This window comes from Pelecanus crispus, chromosome 1, assembly GCF_030463565.1.
Source record: "Pelecanus crispus isolate bPelCri1 chromosome 1, bPelCri1.pri, whole genome shotgun sequence".
Classification (NCBI taxonomy): Eukaryota; Metazoa; Chordata; class Aves; order Pelecaniformes; family Pelecanidae; genus Pelecanus; species Pelecanus crispus.
In genome coordinates this window covers 227,159,377-227,185,167 of record NC_134643.1, presented here as the reverse complement: position 1 = coordinate 227,185,167, position 25,791 = coordinate 227,159,377, and the positions used below count along the sequence as shown (strand labels likewise).

The 25,791-nt window shown below is 51.2% G+C and overlaps 1 protein-coding gene across 4 annotated transcripts in view; it reads right to left on the bottom strand.

Moving 5' to 3' along the window:
- Window positions 1–25,791, bottom strand: part of STIM1 (stromal interaction molecule 1) — a 117,093-nt gene that overhangs the window by 33,666 nt on the left and 57,636 nt on the right. For all 4 annotated transcript variants that reach the window (XM_075716660.1, XM_075716665.1, XM_075716673.1 and 1 more), the window contains 3 exons: window positions 18,297–18,411; window positions 11,953–12,064; window positions 10,157–10,272 (listed from right to left, as the gene is read on the bottom strand). In XM_075716660.1, coding sequence (XP_075572775.1) covers window positions 10,157–10,272; window positions 11,953–12,064; window positions 18,297–18,411 — 343 coding nt within the window. The remainder of the gene's footprint in view (window positions 1–10,156; window positions 10,273–11,952; window positions 12,065–18,296; window positions 18,412–25,791) is intronic.

The window sequence follows — 25,791 nt, the reverse complement described above, 5'->3', positions numbered from 1 at the left end:
TGACCCTGAGCGTTTCTCAGTGAGGCAAACTGCTCCAGTTAAAATTCAGGTAGCACCTCTCCCCTCCATCAGTTGACCATTCCGGTCTCAACCCTTTCCAGGAACACTTTTGCCGCCACTCGGCACCGTTTTCCCAGCAGAGACAGGTCCTGCAGCCAGCCCGGCGGCTCTGCAGCCCAGGCCAGGAGCTCGGCACGCCGCGGCAGCTCCGCGGCAAGCAGGACGGCAGCTGGGCTGGAGCAGAGGCCGGCAGCGTCCTCCGTCCCGCAGCACCCCGAGCCCGGCAGCGCAAGGGAAACCCGACGCGCCTTCCCACCCAGCCTGGAGCCAAACTGGAACAGGCAGCGCTGGGAGGCACCGCTGGACAGACAGACAGAATATATGGGGTACAGGGAGCTCCCCCGTGTGAGGGATGACCAAAGGGGTGGCAGGGGGAGCCTCACAAGAGTCGCTGATCGTGACAGGATGAGGGGGAACGGTTTTAAACTGCAAGAGGGAAGATTTAAATTAGATATTGGGAAGAAATTCTTTACTGGGAGGGTGGTGAGACACTGGCCCTGGTTGCCCAAAGAAGCTGCGGATGCCCCATCATTGGCAGTGTTCAAGGTCAGGTTGGACGGGGCTTTGAGCAACCTCATCTAGTGGAAGCTGTCCCTGCCCGTGGCAGGGGGTTGGGCTGGATGATCTTTAAGGTCCCTTCCAACCCAAACCCTTCTGTGATTCTACGATCACAGACGACACCAAACTGGGTGGGAGTGTCGATCTGCTGGAGGGTAGGATGGCCCTGCAGAGGGACCTGGACAGGCTGGACCGATGGGCCGAGGCCAACTGTAGGAGATTCAACAAGGCCAAGTGCCGGGTCCTGCACTTGGGTCACAACAACCCCACGCAGCGCTGCAGGCTTGGGGAAGAGTGGCTGGGAAGCTGCCTGGCCGAAAAGGACCTGGGGGTGTTGGTCGACAGCGGCTGAACATGAGCCAGCAGTGTGCCCAGGTGGCCAAGGCGGCCAACAGCATCCTGGCTTGTGTCAGGAATAGTGTGGCCAGCAGGAGCAGGACAGGGATCGTCCCCCTGTACTCGGCACTGGGGAGGCCACACCTGGAATGCTGTGTCCAGTTTTGGGCCCCTCACTCCAGGAAGGACATTGGGGTGCTGGAGCGTGTCCAGAGAAGGGCAATGGAGCTGGGGAAGGGTCTGGAGCACAGGGCTGGTGGGGAGCGGCTGAGGGGGCTGGGGGTGTTCAGCCTGGAGAAGAGGAGGCTGAGGGGAGACCTGATTGCTCTCCACAACTACCTGAAAGGAGGTTGTAGCGAGGTGGGTGTTGGTCTCTTCTCCCATGTAGTTAGCGATAGGACGAGAGGAAATGGGCTCAAGCTGTGCCAGGGGAGGTTTAGGTTGGAAATTAGGAAAAATTTCTTTATGGAAAGGGTGGTCAAGAATTGGAACAGGCTGCCCAGAGAGGTGGTGGAGTCCCCATCCCTGGAAGCATTCAAAAAACGGGCAGATGTGGCACTTTGGGACATGGCTTAGTCTGGTCTACCCTTGATTGGCTTAGAGTAGACTTGGTAGTGTAGGTTAATGGTTGGACTGGATGATCTTGAAGGTCTTTTCCAACCTAAACGATTCTATGATTCTATGATCACAGCCAAAGTACATGTGTCACATCAGCAGAGCCAACAGGGAAGGGCGCCTGAGGACAGGCTGTTCACATGGGAGGTGGAAACCTAAAGACGTAAGGTAAAGCAAACGGTGGGCTGGGGGGGAGCTGCCCACCAGCCCTGCACTGGACCTGCACGAGCAGGGACAGCGATGCTGCTCCGCTGACCGAAATGGAGGGGCTTCCCCCGTGGGAGGAGAGGGGCAGGACCTTTCTCCAACCGTTCAGCAGACATCCACGCACCTTCTGCCCTCATCTTCGTGAACACCACCATGTGATCTGTCATCTAACGCGCCGCAGAAGAGTTCAATCATTCCCTGAAAACTTGTAAATTCAACACTAAAGAAGTAAACAAGACTAATACTGGCCTCATTTCCCATTCCGGATGGATTATCACAACATCCTCTTCCTAAGGAGCAGATTCTGGCAAGTCGCTGCAGGTACGTAATTTTGAATCCCTTTTATTTCGTGTTTTGAGAAGACTGCTAGGCTGGCTTGTTCAGATGGTTTGCTTTCCACCCGCCCACTGGTATTACAGCTTTTCTCTCCTCTACAGTTTCCTCCACCCTTGCCATTACCTGCTTTGCCCAGCACGCTGCCAGCACAGCCGCCTCCCCAGCCTCGCAGCGCAGTGCCCTCAGCAAAGGAAAGTTTAGGTGTTGCACGGAGAAATAGCTGCCAGCCCCACCTTGAGCTGATTCACAGCCTGCTCCCGTTCCCCATGCCAACCGTTGTGAGCGCACCAGGCCAGCGCTCGACAAAGAGCCTTCCTCTTCAGCAGCTTTTTGCTCAAGACAAGCTTTTAAGGAAACGATAAAGAAAACTCTGCTTGGATGCGAGCGTAGCCTGTTCGTGTCCTACAACTTTTCTTTCTAAGATACAGGTTGACCAGAAGAATTCCCGTCTTCATCCCTAGGAAGAAATGTATGGGTAACAAAGGCTAAATTCAGCCAAGCTGCCTTTTCCCTGCAGCTCTTCTCCGAAGAACCTCATGAGGTTCAACAAGGCCAAGTGCAAGGTCCTGCACCTGGGACGGGGCAACCCCCGATGTCAGTCCAGGTTGGGGGATAAAGAGATTGAGAGCAGCCCTGCGGAGAAGGACTTGGGGGTGCTGGTAGATGAAAAGCTGGACATGCGCCGGCAACGTGCGCTGGCAGCCCAGAAGGCCAACCCCATCCTGGGCTGCATCAAAAGAAGCGTAGCCAGCAGGTCGAGGGAGGGGATTCTGCCTCTCTGCTCCGCTCTGGGCAGACCCCACCTGGAGCCCTGCGTCCAGCTCTGGGGCCCTCAGCACAAGGAGGACATGGACCTGCTGGAGCGGGTCCAGAGGAGGCCACCAAAATGATCCGAGGGCTGGAGCCCCTCTGCTCCGAGGCCAGGCTGGGGGAGTTGGGGTTGTTCAGCCTGGAGAGGAGAAGGCTGCGGGGAGACCTCAGTGCGGCCCTGCAGTGCTGAAAGGGGGCCTACAGGAAGGATGGGGAGAATCTTTATAGCAAGGCCTGTTGTGACAGGACAAGGAGTAATGGTTTTAAACTAAAGAAGAATAGATTTAGACTAGACATAAGAAAGAACGTTTTTACACTGAGGGTGGTGAGGCACTGGCACAGGTTGCCCAGAGAGGCGGTGGAGGCCCCATCCCCGGAAACATCCCAGGCCAGGTTGGACGGGGCTCTGAGCACCCTGCTCTGGTTAAAGCTGTCCCTGCTCACTGCAGGGGGTTGGGCTGGGTGATCCATAAAGGTCCCTTCCCACCCAAAGCATTCTATGGTTCCATGATTCTATGAAGAGAAGCGAAGGGCTCCCCAGACCACGGGAGTAATTTGGCTGCTTTGAGCAAGGACCTTGCCTCTTCCCACCAACTGCAACCAGCGCCAGGGCTCCCATCTCTAACGCACACTTTCGTCATTCCCTCCAAGTGATCCAAAGAATAAAAATCCAATTACTCCGAAACTTAACTATTCTACTAAGTGTTTGCGTGCTTTCCTGGACTGTGAAAGCTCTCTGGGTATTTCAGATTCAGCCCGCAGTGCCGAGCACGTCACCTTGCAGAGCAGACAGGCAGCAGGATGAAGTCCTGCACTTTCCAAATGGACTTTGGGAAGATAAAGAGGAGGGGGAAAAAGGGCAAAAGAAGTAGAGCTGTTGCATTTTGTTCTAAACTTCACAAGAAAAACCCAGTATTTGCCACAAGCTACCGATTATTTTTCCACAAGTGTAGCTCTCAGTACTATTAACCTGCTCAAAAAAGAACAGCATGAAGCACGTTCATTAGCAAGGAAGAGGGGTTTCCCTGGGAGGCTTTTCACGAAGTGCCTTTCAAGAACACGCGCTGTTCCGCTGTGCTCGATGCCACCCCCCACGCATGCCAAGCCACCCCAAAACCAACCAACCAAGCCACCCCAAAACCAACCAACCAACCCATCCCGTATTTCTGAAATTGCTAACAGAAGCGCCTGGAATTTGGCAAATGAATGATTGTAGTTTCAAAACAACTTAAATTGCATCTTACTGCAAACCTCAGCGGGGTCGTGTCAGAGTCTGTGGGGGGAGGCAGCGAACACGCAGAGCGAGGTGACTGCTCACGCACCGAGGAGCGTGCAAGGACGGCCATCGTCTCTGTGCCCGCCATTTCACGCACTAACGCCGCCACGACACAGCCATTTAACGTTGGATGCAACACGTCTCCTGGGCTCAATTAATTTCTCTTCTTTCCTTCCGAGTGCCAACACAACTGAAAGGATTCATTCAAATCCCAGTTATTCCATCCACTTCACAGACTGGGAAACGAGGTCGTAGCGGAGCGATGCACCTACAGGCACACGTGTGAGCCTGGCTCACGCGCTGCACGCTCCCAGCCTGATATACCCAAACCCCAAGATCATCTTCCCGATACTCAGACTGCGTGTGCCGCGTACCGCTGGCACAGCTCCATCAAACGCCCTTGGTGCAGGAGTCGCGCTTGGCTTGCTCTGCGCGGCATATGTCGCTGCCACGCAGGACCACGAGCGTCGGACAGGTGCTACCAACGTACCAGTCTATAAGAGACACGGGAAGTCTGTAAATCACCGTAAACCACGCAGGATTTGTCAGCATGAGGAAGCAGACAGGACTATTGCTTCTGCGTTCAGGAGCCGGCAAGAATAACTGATGCAGGACAGGTCCCTCTTCGCCGGGGTAATGAGTGCCTTTCTAAGGCAGAATACTGGGGAAGACTGCAAGCAACGACACGAGAGGTGTTCTGGCGTAAAATACCTTTTTCTGGGATAGTTCTTGTTAAGCACAGGCCACCCACGGAGGAGCTGAGGGAGCCTGCCCTGCCCTGCAGCAGTTATTCTCGCCAGCCCCAGGCTCCCCGCACGCTCAGAAGAACCGGGCGACGTTCAGCGCTCTGACCCGCTGCTGCAATCGCTGTCCAAGGACCTACGTCAAGCAGAAAAAGACGGCGTTTTTTCCACGTGTACACGTCCGTCTGTCGCCACCGCTGCCTGCGCAAGGAGGGACGGGATCGCGCTCTCCCATCGCGGCTGGCATTGGTTTCTCCCTCTGACCGCCTGCCAAGGCTCGCGCTCCTACAGCGCGTACCGGCTGCCGGTGGGGTGACCCTTTGGGGCGTTGTATCGCCAAGGCAACACAAGATAATCTTTATACTCCCAATTTTCTTGCTGCTTCTTAACCTGTCATACCAGAACTTCGTGTTATTTTAGCTTTGTATCTAACGCCCCGTGACAGAGACCAACTGTACAGCCAGGCTCCGGAGCAGAGGTTTTATAGCCGAAGTTCGGATTGTTTGCAGCCAGTTTATTGCCACTTAAATCACGCTGCGCTTCTCCCTCGCCTGCACACGGGCTGGCACAGCCTGTTCTCCCTGCTCGCGTGTGGCCTCTTCTGCTCTGCTGCTCCTGCGCCGCTTCACCCCTTCGCTCCCAGCACCGGCGACCGCGACCCGGCAAACCCGGGCAGGCGTTACGCTTGCAAAAGCTGCAGGAAAAAGCAACGTACACCGGGGAAAACTGATTTCTATACCTTTTCTTCTTTTCTTTTTAGGGGAAAGAAGGAAGAACAGACACAATTTTGCCAAAGACGGTAGTTGTTACGCATTGACTGCAAGACTATTAACGGCACATCGGGTTTGCAGCACTGCCTTAGTTTTATGTTTTAAAGAAGCAAGGTAAAAAGCTGGCCAGTAGTAAAAACTTAACAGTAACCTCAGGTGTCTTAAGCACAAGAGTCCCACCATGAAAGATACAAATTCAAAGCCTCAATTTTGAAACACAAAGTTTCAAAGTTTTACTTCGGGGATAAAACCAGCATGCATTATTAGAGAATCAGCAATTTTACAGCAACTTACATAAGCATTTATAAAGTAAGAGAAAATCTACATATTCAGTAAATTCTGCGCCAGTTGTTGAAGTTAAAGTTGAAATATCAGAACAAACACACACAGGAATTGCTAACTTTTTAATTTCCCTATGTGAATTAATCGGATCCGTGATGCCGCACTCCTTGTTTGGTAGCAGACGTTTTCAGACACAAGACAAGAAAGAAGAACCTCAGGGTACAGTTGTGGGACAGGCACCGTTCCCCCTAAAGCTGGCCTGGGGGCAGCTGCCGTAAGCATGAGAGCATAACACAACATACAAAAACGCCTCCGCTCTTAAAAAACCCAACCCAAGCGAACAGCTCGATAAATTCCCCTGATGGCAGCTATAATTTTTCTGTCTGTGCCACGCTTCAGCTCTTTCTTGAGTACTTGAGCACTCGTCTTTGTTTGCTAGTGGACCTACAAGATGGTTATGGAAAGGTTATTAGAAAAAATAAATAAATGCGCTGAGTTTCAGTGGCAGTAGGACGCCGTAAGATCAGCCAGATTTCTCTGTTATCCCACTCCCTGGCTTTTCAGGTTCAGAGCCGCTGCTCCTTGAGGAATAGCCAAACCTAAAGCCCCATCTTATTGACCAGGTGCTGCTGGCACACGGACCGAGAAAACTGTAGGACGACGCGAACGGGCCCTATGAAGTCTATTAATGGGACAGAGCTGCTTTTCTGCCTAGGCGCAGGTAATCTAAACACAATCCAGTTAACTGTAAATATTTAAAGTGGATGGTAAATCTCGCAGCGATAAATTTATCTGGTATTTGGTTAAGAAATTCTATGCTTTAAACAAATAATGATTCAGTGGATCTCAAAGTACTTATCAAATACGCTTATGATAAAGGGAAACGAATCGGCTATACTGGACACTTGCAGCCCAGCAAGCCAACCCCATCCTGGGCTGCATCCCCAGCAGCGTGGGCAGCGGGGCGAGGGAGGGGATTCTGCCCCTCTGCTCCGCTCTGGTGAGACCTCACCTGGAGCCCTGCGTCCAGCTCTGGAGCCCTCAGCACAAGGAGGACATGGACCTGCTGGAGCGGGTCCAGAGGAGGCCACCAAAATGATCCGAGGGCTGGAGCCCCTCTGCTCTGAGGCCAGGCTGGGGGAGTTGGGGTTGTTCAGCCTGGAGAGGAGAAGGCTGCGGGGAGACCTCAGTGCGGCCCTGCAGTGCTGAAAGGGGGCCTACAGGAAGGATGGGGAGAATCTGCGGGAGCCACGCAGACAGCTGGGTACGGTACGGGAGGCACCCAGGGGGGCACCAAAAACAGGGCGATGGGCGTCGGGGCGCTTGGCCGGTCCGCGGGGCGCTGAGGCCGAGGGGTGCAGCGCTCCCCAGTCCCGGGCAAGCTCCCCCCAGCAGAGCCCAGGGCAGGTACTGGTCCGGCAGCGGCTTGGCAAACGGCGGTGGCTTGTGCCTAGTTCTGAAACAAATGATGGCTGGTGGACTTCTGTCCTGGGAAGCGGAGCTACGGAAACCTCTCCTGAAATCCCACAGGCAACATCCAGGTCCCGCTTCGTTGGCCTTTGGAGGGGTGGCCAGGAGAAGGCACCAGGATGGATGGCTCAGCGCACAGCATTTTCTGTCTTTTAACCCCACACGGTACCACGGTGGTACCTTGAACCGCCTGTGAGGAGACATAAGTCTCAATCTCCATCACTTGAGAGGTATAAAGAAAAATTTAAATTCGCTTTTCACCAAAAATATCCACTGTTTTGAATTTTACCGCGTGTTTTCTTACGTTCCCCTCTCCTGTTTCACCTGATGTTGTGCTATTTTGTGCTGGATAAGTTCCTGAACCGCAGGAACAGGCACACAGGCACAGAAGCAGCAATCGCTTCATCTTGCTCAGACGATAATTTTACCGTATGCCTTCGCACTTGGCGTAATTACAGAGCTCGCAACCCTGCGAGCGGGCAGACCTGTTTGAAGAAATGGCACGTCTGGAGCCTCGCGTAGGAAATCAGACCTCGTGGGACTGCAGGAGTCTGCTGATCAGCAAGGAAACGGGCCAGGGGCCCCGCTCAACTGCCTGGTGCGTGCTGAAGCCTCCGCAACGAATGACAGGAGGCATCGGAAAAAGCTCTCTAGCCCCGAGATGGGAAAAAGCTTCACCCAGCTTCACGCGGCAGCGAGGAACTGCACCTTGGTACATCTGCGTGTCGTCCCCACCCACAACGAGACGTCTCCGGTTTTATGGGTCTGCAGGAAGCAGTCATGGTGCCCCGATCCAGGCTGACTTTATTTTACTGCTTTTATACCTGTGGTGAATGGAAAGTGTCTTCAAGAGAGAAGAAAAACCCCAAACCCTCGAAATCCTGCACCTGTGAGCCGCATCCCCCTGCCAGCAGCTTCACTCTCTCAGCAGCAAAGACCACAGGAGACCACCTCTGGCAGCCATCTGAAGAGAACGTGTCTGAACCCACTAAACCTATCGCTGCGCAAACACCGCTTCTGCAGCCGAGAAGGTCACCGGGTACTTCCCGAAACTGCTGATTGCTAATGGCTGTTGAAAAGTGCTGTTTCGCAATCCATTCCTTAAGGGATCTGGTTTAGATACAGGACTTCTCACCATACGCCGCAGTATGAACTGCGGCCAAATCCATTCCGTTAACCAGCAAACAGCAAACATTACCTTCTAAAAAGTGTTAAATCTCTGCTTCAGCTCCAAGTTTAAAGCGTGGGTGTTGGTCTCTTCTCCCGTGTAGTTAGCGATAGGATGAGAGGAAATGGGCTCAAGCTGCATCAGGGGAGGTTTAGGTTGGAAATTAGGAAAAATTTCTTTATGGAAAGGGTGGTCAAGAATTGGAACAGGCTGCCCAGAGAGGTGGTGGAGTCCCCATCCCTGGAAGTGTTCAAAAAACGGGCAGAGGTGGCACTGGGGGACATGGTTCAGTCTGGTCTACCCTTGATTGGTTTAGTGTGGACTTGGTAATGTTAGGTTAATGGTTGGACTGGATGATCTTGAGCCCATTTCCTCTCGTCCTATTGCTAACTACGTGGGAGAAGAGACCAACACCCACAGTGCCAGGTTCTGCACTTCGGTCACAACGACCCCATGCAACTTCTCCATGAAGTTGTTAGCACATCCATGTCCCGCAGAGTGAAGGTACATCCTATCTGCTATTCCAGCAGCAGACACTTAAAAAACACAAGCGCATGAAGACCAGAGGAAGCACAAAGTGCTATTTTCGGTGGTGTAAACCTCTAGCTGCTTTGGGAGTTCCTGGGCCAGACTTTGCGCCCAGACTATTGCATTTCACACGCATTTTGCCATATTGCACGGTAAGAAAGTGCCCCTTCGCAGTCATTTTAAACCTCCCGCACAGGGGACGCAAGACAACTAAAAGGGAAAGAGGAGCACTGCGTAAGAGGGCTCAAATCACGTCCAGGCAACACAGCCTGCCTTAAAATTCCATCTCGCCCGCATGACGCTAAGCAGAAACGGGCCCTGATCAAGCAAGGTTTCACCTCACAAAAGCATCTAAAGCTCGTGAGAAAGATGTAAGAGGGACAGAGACAGAATTACCTTTAATAAAGAGACAGCAGACGTGAGCCAGACGGAACGAATGCAGAAGGAGCACCCCGAGCAGCGCCGAGATAAGCATCGGAGGGCTTCGAGATTGCACCAACAGATGCCTCTAATCAGCATCAAAGGAACTCAGTCCCTCTTTCTCATCCACCCTAAATGCTTTCCCGTCCAGCCCACGCTCGGTTTCCCTCATCCGGAGGCGGGTAACCCGTGGCCCGAGTCACCGACGGAGCCCCAGGTCCTGCCGAGCAGGCGGGGCGGCCGCCCTCCCGACAGCACCGCAGCGACCGGGAAGGACGGGAAGGTTTTACCCTGCGGACACGGGAGATCCCAGCAGGACAGCGGGTCCGCACCCCTGCGAGCGGTTCGTCAGAGATGGAAACGCAAGCCCAACAGGCAGGATGCCTCCGGGCTACGGAGCTGCTCCGATAAATCCAGAGGCAACCTGTTTCACGGGAATTATACCAGGAACAATTCACCTAGGTGAGGCTGCGTAGGACAAAGTTTGGTTCACGCAGATCTAGCTTTGCTGTTCGATACCGAGCAGACACAGATCCTCTTGACGAACAGCCAAAGAACCTTGAATTTTGGTACTTACAGAGAGGGGGCCCAAACAGCACCGTGTCCAGAGCTTTCAGCTGCAGCTTCTGCCTGTGGCTTCGATCTGTCATTTTCAGAACGCTTCCCATCATGGTAGCGTTGTTCACTGCTAGCCTGTGAAAAAAAAATGAAAAAAAAAAAGAATTAAATGTGGTCATATCCACCTGGATTAATAACTGACCAAAAATTAGTGTCGTGGAGACTACAGGAGGAGAAATGCAATGAGCAGGACCTGAAAGCTCCCTGCTTCGGCTATCAGGACAAAAGAAATCCCTCAAATATTTGTCATCCCTCAAATATTTGTCATCTCTGTTATAGAATATTTCTGTGAAAGAGTTAAGCAGCAGCGTCTTTGGCTTTACGCAGAGAGAGAAGGAAAAACCAAGGCCACACCTATTTGATTAATCCTGACAACCCAAGTTACTGATTTCCTATCAAAACCGATCTTTTGGTGTCCTACCAATCGCTAATTTTTTTTTTTTTTAATCAAACCTATATTGCTAGCCTTTGACATCTTGTTTCATAGACCATAAGACCAAGCTTCTCACTTGGAAGAAATGTGGGCACACCACGCGCTGCCTCGAAAACCTTATTTTATTCGCAGTTAATCCCTCCTTCCCAGTCAGTTTACAGGCCCCTTTTCAGCAACAATAACCTTTACCCAAAAAGCTGCAGGGAATTTTTTCACACCTGTTACGAGCGCAGGCCGACACACAGCCAGCGTTTCTCTTGAGGAAAGCAAGGCTTGGAAGTCTCCTTTGCTGGAGCATCAAGGCGCGTGAATTAACACCAGCACGTACCAGTGCTGGGTGGTGCAGAGATACGTAACCAGTAGCCCTTGAACTGGGAACTTAGAATCAGAGAATGGTTTAGGCTGGAAAAGACCTTTAAGATCATCCAGTCCAACCATTAACCTAACATTACCAAGTCCACACTAAACCAATCAAGGGTAGACCAGACTGAACCATGTCCCCAAGTGCCACCTCTGCCCATTTTTTGAACACTTCCAGGGCTGGGGACTCCCCCACCTCTCTGGGCAGCCTGGTCCAATGCTTGACAACCCTTTCCGTGATGAAATTTCTCCCAATATCCAACCTAAACCTCCCCTGACACAGCTTGAGCCCATTTCCTCTCATCCTATCGCTGGTTCCTTGGGAGAAGAGACCAACACCCACCTCACTACAACCTCCTGTCAGGTAGTTGTAGAGAGCGATCAGGTCTCCCCTCAGCCTCCTCTTCTCCAGGCTGAACACCCCCAGCTCCCTCAGCCGCTCCCCATCAGCCCTGTGCTCCAGACCCTTCCCCAGCTCACCAACTTAAATGCTACTTAGATGCCACCCGCAAAGCGGAGATGATATTTTGCTGAGGACAATGAACAACAACAGAGAAGCTCCATGACTGGGCTGGGGTGATGGAGGAAGGCTGTGGCAGGGCCGGGACGTAGCCTAGGTCTGCTTTGTTCCAGGGTTTTAGCTCTAAATATGCAGCTTCAGGTGCGGGCAGGTGACATCCAGCACACAAACCAGCAAGGACAGCATTCACAACCACGCAGTTTGGACGGCAGCCTCTCCTTTCACCCACAGCAGATACACGCTCGCTTATGGCTAAATCGCTCCCTCCGGAGAGGACGACAGCAAAGCCGAAGCCTCCCAACAGAACCGAAGCAGAACAGGAACCAGACTTGGCCCTGTACGCGCCGAGGAATCGCACGTGACGTTACGAGCCGCCTCAGATCTGGTTTTCTCCCTGGCGTGCATCCCAGAGGAGCACAAAGACAACGCAGCGAGCACTGACCTGGGCATGGCATGTCCACTCAGCTGCAACTTTCTGAAGGTCTCTTCGTACTGCGGCAGCTCTACGTAGGTAATGAGCCACTGAACCACCTCGTCAACCGTCCAGTTGTACACTGTAGGAGAGGTAGAAAACAAGCAAGCAGCTTAATATTTTTACTGATGTCGTGGTTTAGCCCCAGGCAGCAACTAAGCACCACGCAGCCACTCGCTCGCTCCCCCTGCCCCGGTGCGATGGGGGAGAGAATCGGAGGAGTGAGAGTGAGAAACACTCCTGGGCTGAGATAAGAACAGGTTAATAATTGAAATAAAGTAAAATAGTAATGATAAGAATAACAATATAATAATGATAATAATAATATCCAAAGCAAGTGATGCCCAATGCAATTGCTCACCACCCGCCGACCGATGCCCAGACAGTTCCCAGCAGCGATCGCTGCTCCCCAGCCAACCCCCCCAGTTTCTATACTGCCCATGACGCCGTATGGTATGGAATGGCCCTTGGGGCAGTTGGGATCAACTCTCCTGGCTGTGCCCCCTCCCAGTTTCTTGTGCCCCTGGCAGAGCCTGGGAAGCTGAAAAGTCCTTGCCTGGCATAAGCAGCACTGAGCAACAACTAAACCATCGGTGTGTTATCAACATTCTTCTCCTACTAAATCCAAAACACAGCACTATGCCTGCTACTGGGAAGGAAATTAACTCTATCCCAGCCAAAACCAGGACAACTGAGCAACTAAAATCCTCAAGCCAGCAACAACAGCATAACTCCACCAGATGTACCTCCTCCTATCACCTCCAGCAAAGCAAAAATATCCGCAGAGTTTAAACACATTCCTGCTAAGCATGCAGCAAGCTGGGGCAGGGACGTTAAATCCTCTGGACTATTAGACAAGAAATAATCCCCCTGGGATGCTCCAGACAATCCTGCAGGTGCTCAGCCTCTCCCCGCCTGCTTGTGTGATTATTTTTGTGAGCCTGCTCTGTACACGAGGGGCTGCGACAGCTTCAGCGTAGACGTGAGGGGCTGCGACACGTTTAGCCTTGACGGACACCACCATGGGGGTTGATTTTACAATGGTGCTTCCAGCTCCCGAAAGAAAAACACGCAGCGAGGCCGTCAGACAAAGGAGCAGCCCCAGCCAGCGCCGGCAGCTCGCCGGTGGCCTTTTGCAACGTCGCCGGAAGGCCCTGAGGCCGAGATCCGCGGAGAGGCAACACCCAAAGTGCCGGCAGATAAAAAATGAAATCGCTTTTGCTTTCTACCATCCAAGCGATGTGGCCGTCTCCGAACTCCCAACGAAGTACGTCCATCCTCACCACGTGCCCAAACCCCGGAAAACCTGAATTCGGCCAACGTATCCGGCAACAAGCCTCACCCCCTCCTCCAGACCCGTGGACCACGGAAGCATCAATTAAAAAAAAAAAATGCAGAGAAATGGAGAAATGCTGTCAGAAAATGGTTGCAAACAGCCATCGAGAAAGTGATTTGCGGGAGAAGGTGGAGCGGGTGCAGCAGCCCAAGTCAAGCAGGTGAACTTTTCTCCTTAACTGCCTCACCTGCGGATCTGGGGATTATTTTTGGAGCCGACACACAGCTCCGAAGCCACAGGTAAGGAAACGTTTGGAAACGAAGCTTCTGCCTTTGCCACTTAGTTTTGCAGTACTTACAGCAATGGCGTGAAAGCAAAGAAAATCATGCAACAGATTTTTTTCATAGGACAGAGGGTTGTGGTTTTTTTTTTTTTTCATAAGACAGAGAGTTGCTATGCTTTAATTTATTGACTTCTGTCTTTGCTTAGCACGGGCCGAGCTCTTGCAGCATTTACCCAGCCTCCAGCAAGGCTGTGCTGGACATCACCCGCTGCGGACGGTCACCACCTCGCACGCTGCTGGCCCGACATCGGCCGACCTCTCCCACGCGCCCTTGCCAACAGCCAAGCGCAGAAAGGGCCCATTTACCGCTGGCTCCGAGGGCTGCGATTGCTGCCGAGTTCAGAGCTGCGCCGCACTCCTTAAAATGTCAACCATGAGTTGTTCCGCAAATATGAGAAACATCTTCCAGCTCGCTCCAGCGAGCTAAACGCCTTCGACGGAAGGATGACAGAGCGGACAGGACGGGAGCCAAAGTGCTGAGCAAAGGAGGGCAAGACTTGAAAGGAAAGCGTCATCTCCACGTAGGCTTGCACGATGACTCACAGATGCAGGTTAGCAAACACAAAGCCAGCAAATCATCGAATAGAATCATAGAATCGATGAGGTTGGAAAAGACCTTTAAGATCATCCAGTCCAACCAGTAACCAAAGTGTCCTCGCTTAAGGAAACTCCCTATAGCTAATGGTCCCTGGCGCACAAACGGTGGGAAACCGATTTCTGTGGCCACAAGCAAGATGTTAAAGCTGAAGAGAGCTGGGGAAGCCCCGGTTCCCTGGTGCCCCGGGCAGCGGGACAGCAGGGCTGCAGGGCATGAGGCTGGACAGCCCGGCCACTGCACGCAGCCATCAGAGACCCCCAAGCGCCTGCCGGCTGGGGAGGCAAACGGCGTGCACGTTCTGAAGGGCCCGGCGTGAAGTGTTCAAAACACGGGCAGAGGTGGCACTTTGGGACGTGGTTTAGTGGGCATGGGGGTGCTGGGTTGATGGTTGGACTGATGATCTTAGAGGTCCTTTCCAACCTTAATGATTCCCGGTTTTTACTTTCATTAACAAATAATCCAGCCACCAAGCCAGGAAACATGAAATTATGACTCTACCCTTAATTGGTTTAGTGGTGGACTTGGTAGTGTTGGGTTAATGGTTGAACTGGATGATCATAGAACCATAGAATGCTTTGGGTTGGAAGGGACCTTTAGAGCCCACCCAGCCCAACCCCTGCAGTGAGCAGGGACAGCTTTAACCAGATCAGGGTGCTCAGAGCCCCATCCAACCTGGCCTGGGATGTTTCCAAGGATGGGACATCTACCACCCCTCTGGGCAACCCCTTCCAGTGGCTCACCACCCTCAGTGTAAAAACTTTCTTCCTTATATCCAGTCTAAATCTATTCTTCTTTAGTTTAAATCCATTAGTTGTTGTCCTGTCATGATCTCAAAGGTCTTTTCCAACCTAAACGATTCTATGGTTCTATAAGTGCCGGCGAGCTGGCCCCAAGGGCCCCATGGTGGCACAAGGGTCCCTGCCAGTGCAGGAGCAGCGCCGGGCACCACTGCCCCCCGCAGCAACCCCCAGGCCTGGCAGGGCTGCCCCGCTCCCTGCCAGCGATGCAGGGCTTGTGCCATGAGGCCCCTCCGCGTCCCCACGCCGTGCCAACAGCCGCACCCGCACACAAACAGCCGCCTCTCGGCCTCGCACAGCAGCCCCCGCACAGCCCAGCCCTGCCAGGCCCCAGGTTCATGGAATCATGGAATCGTTGAGGTTGGAAAAGACCTTTAAGATCATCCAGTCCAACCAGTAACCCAACACTGCCAAGTCCACACAAAGCCCATTAAGGGTTGAGTCACAGAATCATCGAATCATCGAATCGTTTAGGTTGGAAAAGCCCTTTAAGATCATCCAGTCCAACCATTACGCTACACTACCAAGTCCACACTAAACCAATCAAGGGTAGACCAGACTGAACCATGTCCCCAAGTGCCACCTCTGCCCGTTTTTTGAACACTTCCAGGGATGGGGACTCCCCCACCTCTCTGGGCAGCCTGGTCCAATGCTTGACCACCCTTTCCGTGAAGAAATTTTTCCTAATATCCAATCTAAACCTCCCCTGAAAGGAGGTTCCTCTGAAGCCCCCAGCTTCTCTCTTTCTTTTTGGGGGCAGAAACAACTTTTTAGTTTACATGTGTGACCAGGGACAACAGCAACGGCAGGCAGGAAAAGCACTCGGGGTTGAGAACGGATGAAACGGGCACAGCTGCCCCGGGCATCCATCGGGAATGGGCACAGCTGCTCCGGGCACCCATCGGGAATGGACACAGCTGCCCCGGGCACCCGTCGGGAATGGGCACAGCTGCCCCGGCCACCCATCGGCACCCATCGGGAATGGGCACAGCTGCCCCGGCCACCCATCGGGAATGGGCACAGCTGCCCCGGGCACCCATCGGGATTGGGCACAGCTGCCCCAGGGACCCATCGGGAATGGGCACAGCTGCCCCGGGCACCCATCGGGAATGGGCACAGCTGCCCCGGGGACCCGTCCCCGCCAGCCCTCGTTGCCCCTTCAAAGCTGCGTTTCCCACCCACGTGAAGGAGCAGGCCTTTTCTACAAGCTCGATTCTACCAGCTTTACGACTCCTGTTCAAATGGCAAGGTTAGGCTCCATATGAGACGATCCTTTAGAAACTAAGAATCTATTTTATCAGCTTGGCATACCGCACGCCAAGAAGGGAGACCAGGAGTGGTAACTAAATCCAACGCAAGGACAACGGTTATGCCAGAGCAGCTCTACCCAAAGCCGTGGCAGGTCCCGCGTGTGTCAGAAGCAGGGAGAGAGCAAAAGCAGCTCAGCGATTAAGGGAGCCAGGGAGTATCATGGGATGTTCTCCTCCATCCCTTAATGATTTCTACCCTTTCCCAGCCGACATTAAACCACGCTTCAGGCAAAGCCGCCTGTAAACAGCCCTACAACAGAATAAATATTTCTTAGATGAGGCTTTCCTTGAACACAGGAGACAAAGCGACTCAGCATCACCCCGACTTGTAAGTGGTTTTTCAACACGTGGCTACCCATCCCCACGGGACCGAGAGGCTGGTCCTGCGTCAACAACTCCAGGATCGTGCCCAGAACCACCGTGTTTCCAAACCGCCTTTCAAATGCTGTACCTAAGTACTTATTTAGTCCTCCTGGGATTGTGAGGGTCTGAAACATTACTTAGAGCTGTATCTACACAGCGCTTTGAAAACACTGAGTGCATCAGTATAGGCTAAGACAGAAAAATCAAATACAAATGGAACAGGACACGAATGAGAAATGGAAAGCTTTCTAATTTATTAATTGATCGGAAGATTAAAATCCAATTTTTCAAGTGATGGGGGTTGGTAAGATTACCTGATCTTGGAGGAGAGAGGAAAGGGAAAGACTATAAGTGAAGGGAAGAGCAGCAATTAAAAGCATCGGGGGGGGAAAAAAAAAAAAGATGTTCCAGGTCTTGAGAGCAACATGACGACTAGCGAACGGGGAGAAAAGGAAAAGCACAAGAGGAGGAGCAAAGGGCAGGCATGGGCAGAAACAGTCCACACCACGGATCACAGAAAGACCCGATACACCAACGTGATCTGCATCAAAACGCTACCCACAATGCAGTAAGTAAATCAGAACGCATCGTACAGTCAACCCTACACCTCTGTTCTGCAAAAGCGCAATCTTTCTACTTCTGTACCCTCCCCCACATTTTCATTTTCAAGGCACTGAAGATTTTTCTTATTAGTGCTACTGGTCTTAAGATAAAATACCATTCTGTAATGAAGCCCAAAATTTGAGAATAAAATGTTTCTTAACTAGAAAGAAGAAACAAACATCAGTTTTAAGATCTCTTTCTCAAAAAAAAAAAAAAAGACATTTCAAAATTCTGATTGGGGAAAAAGCGGAAGTGAAATCGTGCCTTTTCCTGACCGGCTCGGACACCCTGCAACAGCCAGCGCTGCAAAGCCCCGGGCCGTGGGGCACCCCACACGCAGCAGCCGGGGAAGCACTAACGACCTTAAAAGTTTCTTCCAAGATTCAGAAGTTTCGGGAAGCTTCCTACCAGGGCCTGAACTTCCACCACATCCCTGGGCTAACCTGCCGTGATGAATAATCCCATTTCTTAACAGCTTGCAGCTTATTTCGACATCAAATGTATTTACGTACACTTCCAGTTTTAGGACTTTATTCTACCTTCCTTTCACCAGATGCAGGAGCTTTTCAGGTTCAGCAAATTTCTTCTAAGGAAAACACAATCTGTAGGAAAACTCCCACGCAGCTCTATTGAATATTTGGGATGCTATTACCCCATACAAATACCAGCTAAAACTGGATATTTGAAGGAGAACCTGGAATAGGACAGTATTGGGCTCTATTTTAATCCGCATTCATAGGGGCAGAGAAACGAAACAACAATTTATACTTTTATGGCCATACTCGGATGCCAGCGTTAACAGTTGGGAAGTACCAAGACCAACGAAATCCTGAAAGGTCCCCCGCCCCGAAAAAAGGCAGCTGGAAGAGTCCTTGTACCAGGCAGCAAAATCAGAAGCAGCATGCTCTTCCCGGGAGGAACACCCACGCCGCTGCCAGGATTGTACGACATCCAAAGTGTTTATCACTCGGATGACAAGGGGGGTGGAGCGGGCTGTTTCAATTTGCTTGTTTGTCTTTTTTACCTTCAGATGTCTTCCAGGCCTTCCAGAGATCTTCCACGCTAATGAGCTTGTCTTCTCCATGGAAGGTACTGTGCTTGACTGTTGGGTCATGATAATTCAAGTCCTCCCTCAAGAACTAGGAGAAGAATAAACAGCGGGATTATTCTTTGATTCATCTTTTAGAGAGATGAATTTTTTTGAAAAAAAAAACCCCAAAAGTTTCACCTGTCTTCCTTATTATTATATCCACAGGTTGTCATATAACAATTTCCGCGGCAAAGTCCTAACAAGTCTGAGATGCAGCATCTCTGGTCTTTTAATCTCTGATCAAAACTACGTCATCTCCCTAGTTCACAGAATCACAGAAGGGTTTGGGTTGGAAGGGACCTTAAAGATCATCCAGCCCAACCCCCTGCCACGGGCAGGGACAGCTTCCACGAGATCAGGTTGCTCAAAGCCCCGTCCAACCTGACCTTGAACACTGCCAACGATGGGGCATCCGCAGCTTCTTTGGGCAACCAGGGCCAGTGTCTCACCACCCTCATCGTAAGAAATGTCTCCCTTATGTCCAATCTTTAAGCTTTCTCATAAACCCCCTTTCAGCACTGCAGGGCCGCACTAAGGTCTCCTCGCAGCCTTCTCCTCTCCAGGCTGAACAACCCCAACTCCCCCAGCCTGGCCTCGGAGCAGAGGGGCTCCAGCCCTCGGATCATTTTGGTGGCCTCCTCTGGACCCGCTCCAGCAGGTCCATGTCCTCCTTGTGCTGAGGGCCCCAGAGCTGGACACAGTGCTCCCGGGGTGGGTCTCACCAGAGTGGTTGAGTTCCTTTAACACCATCTATCACACACCCGCACCTTACTTCCAGCGGAACGCATTTTTCTGTACTTCCAGTTTCAGGATTTTATTCTGCCGCCTTCTTGCTAAGCAGCCCTCTGCCAGCGGGTTTCTGCCTGGGGCCGTGCTGACAATAAGCAAGTCAGCTGAGGAGCTTCAACCTCTCATTAAGAAAAGACCTGATTGCTCTCTACAACTACGTGAAAGGAGGTTGTAGTGAGGTGGGTGTTGGTCTCTTCTCCCATGTAGTTAGCCATAAGAAAAGAGGAAATGGGCTTAAGCTGCGCCAGGGGAGGTTTAGGTTGGATATTAGAAAAAATTTCTTTACGGAAAGGGTAGGCAAGCATTGGACCAGGCTGCCCAGAGAGGTGGGGGAGTCCCCATCCCTGGAAGTGTTCAAAAAACGGGCAGAGGTGGCACTTGGGGACGTGGTTCAGTCTAGTCTACCCTTGATTGGCTTAGAGTAGACTTGGTAGTGTAGGTTAATGGTTGGACTGGATGATCTTAAAGGTCTTTTCCAACCTAAACGATTCTATAATTCTAAGAAAAGCAATTTTTCCAGACATCAAACCATTCCACTCAATCTTTTCCCATCAATCGCTTTCTAAGTCCTTTACTGGCACATCAGCGTAAGAAGTCACAGCATTTCCACAGGGCACACACACGTACGGCAGCCACAATCCTTCTCTCCTGCTACTCCCTCCCTCTTGGCACACAAATCAAAATCTTCTTACGCCACCTGTGCCCTCCCCTTGGGAAGACCCCATAACCCCAAGAGCATCTATTGGAGGAACGAGGGAGTATTTGTGAAATCAAGCATTCCAGTAGGAATCTCCCCATCTCTGATACCATCTGATCGTTACGGAATAACGCAAGCTGTAAACCTGGAAACAAGAGGATACCTCCCACCACGAGAAACAGTAAATGCTCAAAAGTTCACCACGAGACCGTGACAGATGATGCCTGCAGGCAGGGTACAGTAGATAAGATGTGCAACAGAAGTAACCCAATAACGCTGGAAAAACAGAGAAAACCCAAATGATGGGGTCCATGCTATCCCAGGGCTCTGGGGACAGATGGGGCACAAGAGAGCAGCCGCAGGAAAAATGGAAAAAAAAAGCTTTTTCTGAGGAGGAATCAAGCCAGCCAATGGCAAAGCAGCAAGGTCTTGGTATTTACAGAGGGGGCTTCAGGGAGGGAGGGAGGGGAGCCGGGCTGGGGCAGACGGAACAGTGACCGCCTTCAGCACGGGAATCCTCGCCTGGAGTCCTGGGATCAGCCGGTAAGAATTAAAGGTGAAATACTTCATCAGAAGCTACTTCAGATTCTCAGAGAATCAGGGGGGATATAAACTGTTATGTACAATCACAGTAACACTTTAAAAAAATTTTTATTATTATTAATTATTATTGTTATTGTTGTTGTTATTATTATCATTATTATTATTACTACTATTACTATTACTATTATTATTTTACCTCTTGTAACTTTGTTCCCTCATTGCAAATATATGCTTTCCGGCAGGTGTTATCGTTTCACCTCTTCAATACAAAGCCGACACTGCATGAGCGGATAAACACCACAAGCTACTCCTTGCTCAAAGATGAGGCAAAGCTTAGAATCAGGTTTTCTGGGTTTCAGCAAATCCTCAGCTTCAAGACTACCCAGGAAGCAGTGGGAGGTTTGCCAGCTGAAAAGCACTTTTTGGGTTCTGTAAGACCTTGCATTTGATTGCATCAAAATGTAGGTCATCAAAAATCACCCAACGCTGCCAAGTAACAGTCTCTGTTATTTTGTAGGAGTTTCTGTGTCACTGCGAATTCTACCAGGGATTACTTTATATAAGTCACGCCCCACGCTCGGCGGTGGAAGCTCATCTTCTGTAACATCTAGAATCAACTGAAAGCGCAGCCACAAAAGAAAATAACTGCCCTGCCCACGCTACGCTCTTCTGGCAATCCGGTAGATATCTGAGCAACTTGACTTTAGGGGACCGAGAATAACTTGTAATTTTTTCATACATATAAATGCATGCATATATATATATATATATAAAAAACCAAAAAGCATCAGTTAGGCAGTTAGGTATTTTTTTAGTTGCTGCACAAGACTGACATATCAAACTGAATATGAACATTCTCTGCAGTACATCTGAAGATTTCTGTTCCTGGTAAGAGAAGCCAGGAAAAATTCCATGAGTATTTATGTTAAATTAATTTTAAGATGGATAGACAGAGTGTAATAAATTAATATGACCTGGGCTTTTGGGATTCCAGGCTTCTCTTTGAATTACAGTATTTCTTCATGGAAAGGGTGGTCAAGCATTGGAACAGGCTGCCCAGAGAGGTGGGGGAGTCCCCATCCCTGGAGGGGTTCAAAAACGGGCAGAGGTGGCACTTTGGGACATGGTTTAGTGGGCACGGGGGTGTTGGGTTGATGGTTGGGCTGATGATCTCAGAGATCCTTTCCAACCTTAGTGATTCCTAGTTTTTACTTTCATTAAAAAATAATCCAGCCACCAAGGCAGGAAACATGAAATTATGACTCTCCCCTTAATTGCTTCACTGGTGGCCTTGGTAGTGTTGGGTTAATGGTTGGACTGGATGATCTTCAAGGTCTTTTCCAACCTAAACGATTCGATGATTCTATGATTCTATCCCCAAGAATTCAACTAAACAGCACAATGGAACCTGCTTTATGCCAATGGAGTAAGAATAAAAAAAGGTATTATTAGGTGATTAGATTTTACCTGCACCTTCAAGTCAAAGCTGAAACAAAGCCAGCTACAGGAGGTGAGGCATTTTTCACTGTAGGCTGAGCCACTAAGGAAAAATACATAAATAAATTGTCAGTATGGTCTGCAGATATAGCACAATTCACTCGGGGAACACATCGGTCATAATAACGTGTGCTGGCGTGTTCCCACCCCGCTCCCACCTCAGGAGAAGGTGGGACAGAAACAGAAAACACCAAAGAAAAGTGAAGAAAATTGTATCAGAAAAAAAAACAAACGAAGGGAGGGTGTGAGAAAGACTAAGATTTGAGGCTACCCTGTATGCAGAAGGGATTCGTGGGACCGGAGGCAAGCAAAGTACGTGGAAATCAAACAGAAGAAAGAGGATTGCTCACATTCCAGGAGCTAATATATGCAACCGAATTAAAATATAATTTCTCATTTAAATGCCTGTATGCGTCATCCAGTGTGTGATTACCATGCAGCCTCCTTTATTACAGGTCTTTTAAGTGTGCAACAGAATTAGAGGGGGGGAAAAAAAGTAATCTCCAGATAAAGGAGATGGTATTTTAATATCAGACAGGGCATGAAAAATATCTGGGAAGTTTTCACTTTCCAGGCTCTTGACAAATCCATTGCGGATGCTACCGAGGCCATCGCCAGGTACCGGCAGCTCGAGCCTGGTGCCCCTCTGCTCCCTCGCTCTCTGGCCCACCGAAAGCCTCCGCTGCTCGTCCCGTCTTGCGGACAAACACGGAAAAAGGGAAAATTCGGGCAGCCGCAGCAGGACAGCCCACTGCCGTTCAGGGTCTGCTGCCCGTGTGCTAACCCGCGGCCGGGAGAGGCGAAGCCGTCGGCCTCCCGGCTCGTTAACTCGTGACCGAGAGGGAACGCGGCAATGTCACCCGGTGCCGCGCACGGCGCGGCTGCCAACTCCCACCGGGACCGGAGGGATCAGCTGCTGCTCTGTATATTTAGCTCGGGGAGCACAGAAAGGAAAAGTGATCTCTTGCAGCTTTCCTTCAGCACACAATCAGCAAAACAAACCCCCGCAAGGACTCTCCGGAGGGGACGGTGCTGGCTGCGGTGAGAACATCTCTATAAACGAGCGGGGAGGAGGATGCCGGATGGGGCCGTCCCCTCCTCTGACGAGCTGCTCGTGCACGGCGCAGCCCGAGGCGCTGGAGGAGCTGGGCTGCGTGCACTAAAGCCCCAGGAAACCTCAACAGCAGGTTTTTCCCTTAGTATCTTCTGGGGAAAGGACAAAAAAGAAGAAAAGTGCAAATACAGCAAGTTCGGCAAACTCTGCCTAGCACGCTCTTCGGAGGTGAAGGCTTCTGCTGGGCTGCTGGCGCCGTGCGGGCGTCTCAGCTCAGCTCCTCTGGCCCGAGCTAGAAAACGGAGATGTTTTCAGCTGACTGCTGACCCGCTAGCTCCGAATCTGGTACCGTCACACACGCGCTACTGCTAAACACGCTTCCTCCAACCTCCGCGTGCCGCCAAGCAGCCCAAACCGATGGGAATTCGGGGTGCGCAGCCCGTAACGCACCCGTGTCCCCAACGCCAGCGGCGCTCGGGGCACTTTCAGAGCCCATGTTTGCACATCTACTGCACGAACAGTTTTCAAGTATAGCTCTCTACGCTCTCATTTCTTCCCCACGGGGGGACTCCCCAGAGTTTTCACATACATAGGTAACGGTACTGAGCACGCACGCCACGGGTATGCTAATGCGCGTGTATATAAAGCAGCCACGGGACTCCCAGATGTCCAAAACACCAGGCACAGGAAGCACTGCACGAAAACATTGACCTCAATCCAAGCCATTAAAAAGCAGCACTTCAAAGTGTTAAAGACCCTGCTGAGTTCGCTCTCTACAACTCCCTGAAAGGAGGTTGCAGTGAGGTGGGTGTTGGTCTCTTCTCCCACGTAGTTAGCGATAGGATGAGAGGAAATGGGCTCAAGCTGCGCCAGGGGAGGTTTAGATTGGATATTAGGAAAAACTTCTTCATGGAAAGGGTTGTCAAGCATTGGACCAGGCTGCCCAGAGAGGTGGTGGAGTCCCCATCCCTGGAAGCGTTCAAAAAATGGGCAGAGGTGGCACTTGGGGACATGGTTTATTGGGCATGGTGGTGTTGGGCTGATGGTTGGACTGATGATCTTAGAGGGCCTTTCCAACCTTAATGATTCCTAGTTTTTACTTTCAGTAAAAAATAATTCAGCCACCAAGACAGGAAACATGAAATTCATTATTACTCTCCCCTTAATTGTTTTCGTGGTGGACTTGGTAGTGTTAGGTTAATGGTTGGACTTGATCTTAAAGGTCTTCTCCAACCTAAACGATTCTATGATTCTATGATCCCATCCCTGGAGATACCCAAAATTGAGGGTCCTGGGCAGCGGCTCCGGGTGACCCTGCCTGGGTCATCTCCAGAGATCCCACCCCAGACCACCTCCAGCCTCAGCTGGTCTGCTGCAAGAAGAGCAGAAGGAAATGTAGTCAGCCGAAAGTCTCACCACCGAGTTCAGAGGAAGACAAGCCATGACCACACCATCCAAAAGCAACAGGAACAGAACCACCGCCACAAGCAACAACTGACGAGCTGAGATCGCTGCGGGAAGGCTCAGCCCATGAACGCCGCTCGATGTCAAGATTTCTTTTACAATTTAACAGGTTTCTGCGTATAAGGAGAAGGAGCAGAATCCGAGGCACCCAAAAGCTAGCTGCTATGCACCCTTCAGAAATGCCCACCCGTGGGAGAGCTCCTCTGCGAGGAGCAGGTCCCTGCGTAGAGACCGAGGGGAACCGCAATACTTTGGGGAGGGAATACACCCAACCCCTGCTGAAGCCACCCACAGCTCTGACCTCCACAGCAGCCCGTGGCAGAAAATTATCTCCGTTTTAAGATGAAAATACTTTTTCTTAGTGCCCTCTGCTCACGGCCGCTCTGGCCCCAGGTTTCCAGCAAGTGCTGGAGGTTCTGGCAGAGACCCGCATGCTCCGAAACAGAGGTACGCGTCCCCTCCAGAAAAAACAATGACGGAACCGTTTCGGGATTATACAACCCTGTTAAACACAGGGACCTACATTTTAATTCTCCGCCTGCCAAATCCCATGACCACGACGCTTTCCTCCACTCTAAAAGGGATGAGGAGTTTGAGTTGCACGGGTTCCTTGGTGAAGACAAACCTGTTGTCTCGGTGGCTGAAAGCACGCTCGAAAACGAGCAGTTCCGTGAAGTGCGATTTTCTGGAGGTTTTTTTCTCATGTTTTTTCATCCGCAGAAACTCCAACTGCTCATGCAATCTCTGCCATTTCCCCTCGAACCTTTATCTCTGCTCCCCAAATGCCATCACCCCCTCCAAGCACCAGCCACCACCCGGGCAAGAGGCGCACGCCCGCCCCAACTCACTGCTGCGCCCGTGCTAAGGGGCCAAAACCGACCAAGTGACTGCAGAGCTCGCCGTGCACCGCTTCCCTCGGTTAGCTCACCAATTCTAACATCTTTTCTGAGCTACCGATTTGCATGAAAGCTGCAGAAAAGTTTTGCCTTCAAGCCCTCTTTCCCGCTAACCTGCCTGAGCCCGGGCAGGGGGATCGGAGGTTGCGAGGAGCCAGGGACCGATCAAGCAGTAACATAAACCTTGTTTCCTTAGGAAACCAGGCTAACGGCATCCGAGAGACTCGTCAGCGTGAACCTACATCAGAGTTGCCCCTAAACAGCTGGAGCTGCCTTTGGAGTGAGTGCGAAGAGCAGAAATAGATCGCTAATTAGAAGATTTCCCCATGAGGGACAGTTCTTTCACTTTAATCGAGGCCACTGATGTCATCTGCAACTTCATTGAAAATTCACTTCTAGAAAGGAAAAAACACAATGAAGATTTAAGAACAGCATAAAGTTGCTGGACAAAATTTCACCTGCAATTAGAATATTTTAAAAATACGGTGA